General features: G+C 34.9%; 1 protein-coding gene across 2 annotated transcripts in view; it reads right to left on the reverse strand.

Moving 5' to 3' along the window:
- NEK1 (NIMA related kinase 1) overlaps nucleotides 1–12182 on the reverse strand; it is a 48997-nt gene that overhangs the window by 34456 nt on the left and 2359 nt on the right. The window contains exons 3-12 of one of the 2 annotated variants that reach the window (XM_037389577.1): nucleotides 12029–12125; nucleotides 9943–10040; nucleotides 8356–8438; nucleotides 7832–7900; nucleotides 7632–7718; nucleotides 6481–6535; nucleotides 5032–5232; nucleotides 3590–3740; nucleotides 1898–1958; nucleotides 581–738 (exon numbers count right to left, since the gene is read on the reverse strand). In XM_037389577.1, the coding sequence (XP_037245474.1) occupies nucleotides 581–738; nucleotides 1898–1958; nucleotides 3590–3607 (237 nt within the window). In that variant the 5' untranslated portion in view covers nucleotides 3608–3740; nucleotides 5032–5232; nucleotides 6481–6535; ... (3 more) ...; nucleotides 9943–10040; nucleotides 12029–12125. The remainder of the gene's footprint in view (nucleotides 1–580; nucleotides 739–1897; nucleotides 1959–3589; nucleotides 3741–5031; nucleotides 5233–6480; nucleotides 6536–7631; nucleotides 7719–7831; nucleotides 7901–8355; nucleotides 8439–9942; nucleotides 10041–12028; nucleotides 12126–12182) is intronic. The other variant, XM_037389567.1, reaches the window with a different exon arrangement.

Consider the following 12182-nt stretch of genomic DNA (forward strand, 5'->3'; position numbering starts at 1 on the left):
AAAAAGAGTTTTATGTAATAAGGAGTACAGAGAAGATGGCTGGAAGAAAGATCAAAAGTACTGTATGAAGGTATCCAGAAGACTATTTCTCATTAGTTCATGGAATTAAGTCTGGGAAACTCTTCTTCCATTTACCCAATTTCTCTGGCCGAGAACACTTTAGAAAATGAATACAGAAGTTTTCTACGTTTTGAAAATTTGAAATCACTTTGGAACAAGGAAGAAAGATGCAAAGATTCTTATCCAGTGTCAATGATCTTTGTGTACCTGACAGACTTCCAACATTTCTAAGAGTGGTCAACACCAACAAAGGAACTGAAGACATGCAAAGCACATCTAATTCAGCAGTGGAATTAAAACTCAAACCTAAGGTAGCAGTCTCTGAAAATCATTATATCAAAACCAACTAAACAACAACAACAACAACTCAACAATTATGCAAGCCAAGCACTGGCTACTACTACTACTTTCTTTGCAGATGCATGTGTCTACATAAGACATTTTGAAGGAATGCATAGTATCTTCACAGCATTTAAATAAGCTATAAGCAAAACAATTCAATTCAAGTAATGTAGCTTACCAGTCTAGACTTAGCCAATGACTTCTTCTCATTAGGCTTTTTAGGTGCATCACTAGACTTCCTGATCACTAAAGGCACTCCATATTTTGCAGCAGGCTTGGTAATTTTCTGAGCTGGTGCAACTGAAGTCAGTATTTGTTCTTGAGCTGGTCTTTTAGCTAAGAAGAAAAAACAACCCTGTTTTACATTACAGTTCTCCAGGCTGGCCAATGTACCATATTTCCCTTTCTCAAGATATGGGAACAGCAAATCTGGAGGAAAATGAGTGAGCTGCTAACATTTCATTCATGTGAGCTGATGCGTAAGTGCAATATACCCAGTTGTCCAAAACAGCAAGTCTAAATTTCATGCTTGACAAGAAACAGCAGAATACAGTCCCTGAGCTCCTCACTCTCAGCACTGCACACTGGAGAATTTTAAGCTTATCTCAGCTGCCATGTTTTATTATACAGTTGTCATGGACACAGGGAAAAGTTTTCCTTATCGAAAGCAGACACAGGCCCCCTTCCACTAACAACACTGGACTGCAACCTGCAACACTAACATCACCAGAAGACGAGTTCTGGAAGGGCTTCAAAGGCCTCCAGGGATATTGTTTTCCTTGCAGAGTTCCTGAAAAGATGCCAATTTGTGGACTTGATTCTGTGGTCGCAGGGCTGTCTTACTACAGAATAGCAGGATGACAGTGAAATGCTTATACAACCCTATCAAAAGATACTAAAGCACTTGCCACAGCTTCAAGTAATTACAAGGAAATGAAATAAAATAAAGGAAGAAGAAGAAAATCTAGGAGAAAAAGGGTAAACTAATGCAGGAAAATGAAGTAGGGTAAGACTATCTGGACAAAATGAACCATGACCTATTTTGCTACCAGCAGTAGAAATTCTGCTGCTTTGGGCTGAAGTCAGGGCTTAATCCTGGAATCTCTAATGAAACCTCCTTCATTTTTACAAGAAATGGAATTTTTCATTACCCATTGGTCATTAGTAAGGGGGGAAAAATAATCATACAATAACAGCATATAAGTAATTTCCAGTATTTGCAGCCTTCACTATCTCCCTAGATTTTGGAAGTGTAGTACCACTGCAAAAGGAAAAAGTACACCTAAAATATTACAGTACCACAGTTTGTATTTACATCATTTGTATCCTACATACATCTAGCTCCCCAGAAGAAGAGGGAAAATTGCTTCCCTCTCTTTTTTTTCTGAAACTTGTAGCATCAGGTATAAGAACCCATCAAAACCAATAAAGGAACAAAGCTACATACACTATCTTGCCTGAACTGAAAGCAAACGCACTTTACACACTTACTTACCTGGCGCAGCATGTGGTCCAAACTTCTGGAAGATTTTGTGATTGAATTCTTCTGCAATAAGCTAAACAAAAAGTTGAACAGTTAGCCATCAGTATTTATGACTGAAGCTAGAAAGAACTCGCTTTCAGAAAAGTGTGCTACTCCCAGTAAGCATCTAACTAATAGTATTTGTTTGTCCTGGTTTCAGACCATGACATTACTGTAACTTAAATTTAAATGGATACTCAACTTCATGTATTCAATTTAGCATCACTAACATTAATATGAAGCTGGATTTGGTATTTTCAAACATTTTTGGCATAATTGCTCAAATATTTTTCAAAAGAGCAATTTAGTCTGACTTCTAGGTGGCACATTACTTCATTTATGAACTAGCTAAGAATCTAGAAGAAAGTTAATGTAAGCATCAACATAGTTTTACATATAGTTCATATTAGATTTCTGTATAGTTGAAATTTCACTTCAATATCTCAGGCAGCTTGTGTCAAAAAAACAGTCCTTTAAAAATATTTACAGTTTTTAAGTTTCTCTGTCCTTCTCAAGATGCAAAGATGACAAAATATGTGGCTATCTAGGAACAACAGATATGGTATGCTGTCAGGCATATCAGATTAACATAATAAAATGTGGAAAACAGCTTTACTGGAGTAAAAAATTGGAGCCTTGACAGACAGCATTCAAACATTAACAGGCCAACATCTCGAATATTGTATGTAGTTCTGAACCCAAGACCTCAAAAACCATGTAGCAGAAATGAAAAAGGTTCAAAGAGCAGTAAGGATAATTAAAAGTGTTGAAAAGCTTCAGTACAGAGGACAAATAAGCTTGCTCTTCAGCCTATAAAAGATGACTGAGATGTAATGTGACAGGTCTAAAATACCATGTGATTTTGCAGAGAAACACACAAGCGCAGCAAATGGTAATACCAATATAAGAAGTGGGGTGCAACTGAATATAAGGAGGAAGGTTTAGAATACAGAGTTGATCCTTTCTGCAACAAATAGCAGACCTGTGAATTTCTCACTGATCATGAAAACTTAACCAGGTTCACGGAGAAATGAGATAAGCTAACAGATGAGAAATCTATTGAGGATGACAAAATACCAAAGAAGATGCTTTCCTGAGCTGATGCAAATGAGACAACAAAAAATGAAGGTTGGGAGAGTATTACAGGGTAATGTCACATAGCCCTGCCTTGCTCATATTTGCCTCACCAGGCACTGTTTATAGCCAGTGTTCACTCCCCACAAGATATGGCGTAAGACTGAATTTTAGCTGAGCCAGCACCATGTTCTCATTTTCCAAGATCCTGCTTGAATCAAGAGTGCTGCAGCTGGTGCTACCAATACAGAACATTCAAAGGATGGGAACTGCAAAGGTATTTTTTACAACAGTAAAGCTACTAACAGACAGATAATGACCATACTACAGACCACCTTTCTAGAGACTGGGCATGCCAGGAATGTGTTACTTAATGTTCTGACAACAACCGACAGCAATGTTAACTGTACAGTCACTAAACCCCAAGGTTTTAAGGAATAGTCTTTATAGAATCTTGAACTATCCAGACTGTTTGCTTGGAGGCTACCAGTCAGTTATAATGGATGCTGAAGAGTTAAAACTGAAAAAAACCCCAAGAACCAGAGTGCAGAACTTAGGACTCTGCACATGATAGCAGAGAAACTTTTCAACCTGTACAGTCTCTCTCATCAAAAGATTCTGTAAGCAAGAAGTCACACATGTGAGTGGTCTCCTACTAGTGGTATTTCAGTGATCTTGAAGCTTTAATTTAGGTGGTAGGCTGTAACAAGTGAAGTGTGATGTTTCCATGATAATGCAGCTTCTGACAGAAAAGAAACATAAAAGAAACTCTTCAGTACCTTTCAGAAAGCCCTTTTTTATTTATTTTAAATGTATGCTAATTGAGATCTACTGTTTAATGTAACTTACTAACCATGAACATTAAGAAACAATTTATGTAAAACTGGAAGACTGCTTTCCTGTCATTTAAGAGCAGAATTTCAGCAGTAGTTGCAACCCACTGAAGATGTCAACACAGAAAATCTCTTTTAAACTTAGGCAGAGGAACACAGCATTAGCCACAGATGAAACTGAAAGGCAACAGGCATTACAGCCGTGTTACAGAACAACCACCTCCAGCTGAACATGAATGTACCAGGACCAGGGATTGATACATTTAGTAAAAGGTGTTTTCTGGGTGTGGGTTTCTTCTGTTGTTTTTAAGATTAGGTAGCATCTCTAAGTCAAACGTGTTAGTGATCCAGCTGGGAAAATTGTGTGCAAGTATTCATACTCGATCTAGGAGAAATTAGTACTCTATTATTAATTACATTTTGCCTCACTAACTCCAAATAAAAATATCATATCCATTTTAGCTACTGGAAATAAAATCAGATCAAGCTATTACTGTTGTAAAAGTTAGAACAAACTTATCTGTAAAAACTTACGAATCTTATCTTTCATTGGAACTTTAAACTATTATTAGTTTAAAATTTGTCTACATTTATTTACCTCATACCACTATTATTCACTTGCTAATCTTTATCTCTTTTGATTAAATTTACATAAAAGGACATGAATAGATGTCAAATGATATCAACAGATTCTAAACAGAATAGTGAGCAACTTCCTCAAGGTTATATACATGTGATACATTTAAACATGAAGATATTTAAGTATTAGTTTAATTAGTAATACTTCATAGAACATGCTTTCAGACCATTCCAAATTCCAAACAAAAAAACGATTGAAGAAATTATGATAAAGCAGGGATGCTGAAGTCATTGACAGCACCATTTTATGAAAAAATGCATATCCAATGAAATAATCATCTCACTCATAATTCCTCACTATATAGAAAAACACACAAGGCAATGCATTTACAAAAATTACTATTTTAATTTGTTTGTGGAAGCTACCAAATACTTAAGTAATTGGAGATTCTTCTATAAAGTTCATAGCAAAACTCTTTTCCTCCACTGAAAGTGTCTCTTAAAAGCTCTAGGGAATACCATTACTCCAATTTCTCCACATAGTATATTAACATTATAATGAAGAAAAAGAAAAGTCCTATGATGTTTTTAGCAAAATTAGAATTAAAACTAACTCCATACCTGTGGTGTGAGAAATTTTTCAACTCGTTTGGCTATAAAGTTCTTCTCCAATATGGAGTTTACTGATGGTCTATTCCTAGGATTCCTTTTAAATAACTGTGACAACAGATTACGTAAATCATAGGAGTAATGTGTAGAAACAGGAGGAAAAGGTCCAGAGATTATCTTCAGTACCAAGTTTTTCATGTTACCAGCTTCAAACTGTATCATATAAGAAAGAAAACAGTTACTATGTATTACTTACTGTCTGTCCACATGCAAGGCTGCATATAAAGATCATGAGGTAAATAAAAGAACCCACCAAAACAACACACACTTTCCCCTGCCTCAACATACCAAACAAAATTTCAAGGCCATCAACAGTTTACAGCAGCAGTTCAAAATAATGTGCTGCCAAGTATTCTGATTATAAATACATCAGAATACAGATGTTTCGTACTATAGACATATAAGCTTTGCTAACAAATAATTATTTCCCTCCAGATCTACAGTGACAATGATATAAAATTAAGGATAAAGTAAATCTATAATTATCTGCTTGATGTCCTCTCTCAAACACTTTGAACCATCATGTCTTCTGCCCTTCTTAGAAAAGCCACATTTCAAATAAAAAAATATAACGCATTCGCACTCATTCACTGTAAAATCCAAAGGAATGCTTAGACTTCAACTTAAGCTCAGGAAAGCAAGCACACCATTTCAATTCCTTTGTACAATAAAAATGAAACAGTACTTATCGCCGGGCTCATGGAAAACAACCTATTGCCATCAACTCTCAGAAAGGCAACATTGTTGCCACAGGAAAGACCAAGCAATAAGAAATTACAAAAGCTTGAAATAAAATGAAATCCTTATCCCTTGAATTTTTTTTCTGATTTTCATGTTGTATTTTTTCTTTAATGAAAATAGCTATTAAAAACCAAAACAAAACCCATACAAAATCCCAAAACATGACAGAAAAAAATGGGTTATCTTCCCTTCAAAACAACACCCACACAAAGGGGGTGGGGGGGTGAGGAAGGCAAATCTTTCACCTTGAGAGTTTTTTCTAACTGTTCTAAATAGAAATGCATTAGTCCAGTTGCATAAAAGCCGACAGTCCAAATTCAGACTTTCAATGAAAACATCAATTTTCTTTCGAAATAAAGGAACATTATTCACAGCATCATTTGTTGCAACACCTAGGGGTTTTTTTCTGCTAATACAATTAATTAAAAAAATTGCACTGGAAACAAATACACAGTACTAAGATTTATGGAGAGATTGACAGAACCAAAAACACAGATGGAAACAATGGTCAGTATAGGAAGAGGAGACAAGACTGTTGAAGGTAATTTTAAACAGTCACCATGAAAGCTTTTCATCAACTGAAAGACATTTGTATAACATCAAGAAAAATTCCTGTTTGAAATCACTGTTCTTTTAAAGATAGAGGAAGTTTCTACTCACCGCATGTTTAAGTGTACACATTTCATAGAGAACACAACCAAGGGCCCATATATCACTAAATCAAAGAGAATGTATGTTAAGAATTAGTTCTAGGTATAACATTGCCAAGTAACATATCTGTGAAACCTGTCTTTGAAAGGGAAAATGTATTTTGAGTATGTACACCCTCCCTTGTACGTACATCTTCCACCCTTCATACCACCCCCCCCACTCCCACACCCGCAACACACCCCCCCTCCCCCTCAAAATAAATAAGTTCAGCAACCCAAAAATATGGTCAACCTAAAATCAGATGAGGTTACTTTGGCTCCAGATTTTATTCAGACCTTTTTACCTGAACCAACCCAGTCACAGAAATGGGACAAAATATTGACAAGGGCTTTATTTTCTTTAAATATACATTTGCCTGAGGTCTTTGGATTAAACAAACAAAAAACCCAAACAAAACTCACCACCTAATTCAGCAACTACAATTCTCAAAGTCAAATTTGCTGTTTACCATTGACTTACCTTACCCTCGCTCATTACAGGATTACAGAATTTGGATTTATTATCCAATGGTATTCTAACCCATATTGAAGAAATTAAGGGACAAGGAACTGCAATAATTATTATTTTTTAAGAAACCAACTGAAACTAGTGTAAGGCACTCACAGCAATAGATGAAACAGCCCAGCACAGTATAAGACTAAATTGATAATGACTATTTTAATTACATTAGGGATGCTGTTATCAGATACAGCCTACTGCCAGGATAGCAAACATGTAACTTTTGTTAACTGAAGCAAGCTGAGCCATCGATCTATGCATGTGCTTAGAGAATCCAATTACTGTGTTTGTGATTTCATCGTAACACAATTTTCACATTCGTACCTGCATAAATTAAGGCGGTACACTGTTGGCAGGTAGGCAAAGTAAAACCATATTCAGACACTACTAGGTCTAGAATTCAGAGATTAAGCTAAGTCATCTCTGCATCACATTGCTTTGTACTGCACAGACCTACTAAGGTCCTGCTTGTACAGTGAGACTCAGTACCTTCTCAGATAAAAGATGAACAGCTATTCATCATCATAAGAGCAGAACATCTTCAGATTTCTAGAAGAATTCACTTTCCTTACCAAAAGGTTTAATAAAATGCTTATTAGTACCTTTTATTGTTGTAAGGTTTGTTCTGACATATTTCAGGTGACAAATAGTATGGCGTTCCTATGCAAGTGCGAGCCAACTCTGCAGTACTAAGAAAAAAATAAGAATGAATGTTAACTAGTTATATGAAGTGCACAGATTGTGTTTTCCTAGATCAAAGTGATTTCAATTAAGTTAGAGAACAGCATCAAAAAGGAATTACCTGTTAAGAACTCTGGCGATCCCAAAATCTCCCAGTTGTACTGTTCCATCTTTGGTTTAAAAATATGTTCTTGATATAGACATGTTAAGAAGGTCTGTTAATTAAAACATTCATACAATTGCACAATTTGTTCTCAACATGTTATGGGAAGAATAGTTTTCACTATTTGATCACTCTGAAGTCACTAGCAAAAGCGTTACTGACTACTATCAAACACCTGACTTACTCTTGTCCTACTTCTTCCAAATTAAACACTGTATTACACATTCTAAAACATAACCTGTTCTGTCCCCACCATAAATATATGAGTAATGCTGAAGTAGCTGCATCAAACAGACTCATCTGTTTGTACAAATACCATATAAACCTTTTCCAGATAATTCTGAAGAAAAAAACGTGTTACCGTTATTAGAAGTGCTTATGTAAAAGACTTAGTTTCCATTAATTTCCCAACTTACACTAGCAAGAGATGAATGAAATAACTTTGGAGGTAAATTCAGTTAAAAAAATAGTTACCTACATACCTGTGACTTTATGTCCGATGCAAGATTTTTCTGTCATGTATGTGTTTTAGTGCTAAACAGATTTGTACAAACCAATCCAGAATCTATGCATAAAAGAAAAATGCAACATCAGCATTGTTATTTAGCTGAAAGCATCCCACGTTACACAACTGAAGACATATCATATCAGTTGTTTATAATTATAACCTCAAGATTTTACCCTTTTCCCTAAAACTTGGTTTATACCTAGAATAACTAAAACCTTAGAGTACTTCAATGCAAGCTTTTTAATGAAAGATGCATCTTACCTGAATTAGATATTAAACCTGAGACCCACTAGTTTACATTACATATAAACATAGCAAAAGTATGCAATATGAATTTCATCAGCTAAAATGTTGGACTAAAACTTGCATCTTAAAGACCTGTACTTTTACTGTAACCAGATACTCTTCTGCAGTCAACCAACCAGTCCTAGAAAGCCATACTGATTGTTAGAGACCTATACTTTATCATACAGTAATTTTATATATTTTACCTCAGAAAGAGTAACAGTACAAAGGAGATTTCCGTGAGAAAGCAACAAAAACATATAAATAGAAGATATAAACAAGCCAACAAAACACTTTTGTTTTTTAAATTGTGATTTTTACAAATTTGCAAAAAGTGGACCAATGGCAAAAACTTTTCCGTGAGAATAGTGGTTTCACGTTCCCAACTTAGAAGTACATCTATATCAAAATTACAGTATAATGCAAGGAGGAATTTTAAGTTTTCCACTATAAGTTCATCTTGCAAAAGTAAGCCCAAATTAGAAAAATTAAATGCTTTGCAAATTACATCCAAATTGTTCACGATTACCCTATTCTAAATACAGCACAGGCCTAATATACTACTAAGTCTTTCCAGCCACAGGTAAATTGAGATCCTTCTGGATGCAGACACAAGCACAGAATTTATAAACAAGGAAATGTGTCAGTTCTAACCAAAACTTTGAATCAAACGTAATCTATTTTCACTTAATCGAATCCTGTACCTAAAATCCTCCTTGTTTATTGCAAATTCTCCTATGGTACAAATTACTTCATAACCAGTATTGTGGGAAAATAAAATCTGCTGGCATACTTCTGATACAATATTTTTTTTTCTAATGGAAAAAATAAACTTTTGAATTATGTCAACTTCATATTGCCATATTTTATATTATTATACTTACAAATATATGTTATTTTATGCTTCTGATAAATGAAAATCAGTGTTACCAAAACAAAAATCCTGTGCCATTTATATCTTCTAAAAAAAATAAATGCAGAGGTTTAAAATATTAATGTTGTCCCTTCATTATTTTGCATTTCTCAGATATGGTTCACTCTGCAAGAGATCCAACTTTTTTTAAAGCACCTTACACATACAGACAGCCCCAAGTAACATACGCAGGATTTCCAGCTACTGTTTCTGTTTTTAACATACTACTGTGACTGATGGCAATGAGAATCTTGAGAACATCCTATTAGATTAACCAAACACATCTACCAAACTGAACCAAACAATTTAAAACTCATGAAAAGTATCACGCAACAAAGCACTATAGCAGCAGCTTGCTGTTACCTGATCTTCAGAGAATAAGATTCCTTTCTGGGCATTTATTTTTTTAAACAGGTCTCCTCCTTCACAGTAATCCATCACTATGTAGAGACAACCATTTTCTGTAAAATAAACCACAGCATTTCAAAAGGAAAGAAAAGGCCCATCTTTAACGTGACTTTCCAAGTATCTTCACTGCAGTCACAGAAAAATCAACAAAAATACTAACCTTTTTACATGCAGCTTCAGATATCACTTATTAGTCCTTTTCTCAACTTCAAGCAAAAAAGCTTTTATTGTTTTGAGTTTCACAATGTAAGTTTCCCATTTTTGGTAAGAGCAGACTATTTTGATATGTAGAGAAAAAAAAATGACATCTGCTGAACCAATGCCCCCAAATGCTGTTCAAAACCACTATGAAATTCTAAGTGTCACTTTTATACATGCAATATAAACCCATTCTTCAATATGCTTTCAAACCTCCTATAGATCCCCTCCTCTAAAAACAGAGACCTTAAAGTCCTAATTTAGGTAGTTGCCTCTATTTGCCTAATTCTTTCTGGAAGTTTTACCTGGACAAGGCATTACTCAAACTAAGTGCAAGGACGTGACAATCACTAGCTCTCTCATACCAGACAGAGTTCATTTCAGAGGACTGAAGACCAATGAGAAAACTTCCAGCAGACACATGACAGATGGAAATAATTAATTTCTCATTTTTGAATGAGATCTGGGGAGACATCCAAAAATTCTATGCAAGTTTCCACTAGAAGGTATGTACATTTACAACACAATTCAGAGTTAGTTTTGTTCCCCAGCGCAATCTTTTCCAGTCACTGATATTAGGCAGAAGCAAATTGGAAGTTACCAAAACCACAAGAACTACACTACTCATGTATTAGGCATGATTTCGAGAAAAGCTGAATAAATGCATAAAATCAATCAAACGCTGCTCAAAACCCCCCCTCATTTTATGAGCTATAATCACAGCACTTAAAAAACTCTAAATACAGTCAAAATTAATTAAACCATTTAACTAACTAAATTTCACTTTCGCAGAATGCTTCTGAAATTGATCTTTCAAAACATCAAACCCAGGATTTTTCTTTTGTGCTTACTGCTGTTTGTACCTTGATTAAGCTTTATAATAAGTATTATTTTAAATCCTAGGAGTCTGGATTTCTATTGTTGAAATAACTCTGTTTTATGAAGCAACTCAGCATGTTCAAAGTCAATGTGCTTACTACTAATATGCAACATGAAGTCTTGTGAAGTACAGATGTACAGGCTCTACCTTGTAAGAGGAAAAAAGAAAAAAAGCAGTCTTAAACAACAGGCCTCTATTACAGAGAAGACAGAAGCATGGATATAAACAGAAAACTATGTCTGTTTCAATGATATAGAAAAAATTAAAATCCCCCAAAAGACACGCAAGACAGCAGAAAGGAAGGAGGAAAAGAGCAGTGCCTCCCTGAACAGTATCTCAAATAATATTTGGGGGGTTTTAGTAGTATTTTAACCTATACCTTCTGCTCATTTCCCCAAGACATCACTGTGAAAACATGTAGAACTACCACTTCTCCTTCCTTTATAGTTGGTGAAGTAAACAGTCTCATCTATTTTTCCAGCTCTGAAAGCCAAGCTATGACTGAAATTACTGAAGACTGCATTCTAAGACAACAGACTTTGAGATAAAATTGCTCTTGCTAGGTTATCAGTACCCAAATTTAGACATCAAATTTTAATGATGTACACAAACAGTTGAAGTCGTTAGGGTATACACAAGTACTCAAGTGAGACTCACACTCTCTGGAGAAACAGAACATAACGCTTTCATTTAAGCATCAACCAAAACTGATGCATGTAAGGAAGTAGACATGAATATTCTGTTTAAGTGTTGCACTTCTTTTTTTATACTATTATTTTAAAAGTGCATGGGAATTGTAAAAAAAAACAACCCAAACCAAAAAGAACAGAAATAAGTAATAAAAGTATGAAAAAGACTGATAAAGAGAAAAAACACACTAATTTATACTAAAATGCAGTAAGCAGGGCATGGACAGTCACTTACTAAGATTACTTCAGGTTCTGCCACATTAATTAATCTTACCTTCAAATGACTCCTGTACAGGACAATATTTGGATGTTTCATGTTAGCTAAACACAGCAACTTCTCTCCTTGATTCTTCTCTCTCCTTATTTGACATCTAAGAAAAAAAAATATAAAAATTTGACAACAGAAATACAAAAAGAATGAGTCAGTA

The sequence above is a fragment of the Falco rusticolus genome, chromosome 1 (assembly GCF_015220075.1).
Source record: "Falco rusticolus isolate bFalRus1 chromosome 1, bFalRus1.pri, whole genome shotgun sequence".
NCBI classification, from domain to species: Eukaryota; Metazoa; Chordata; class Aves; order Falconiformes; family Falconidae; genus Falco; species Falco rusticolus.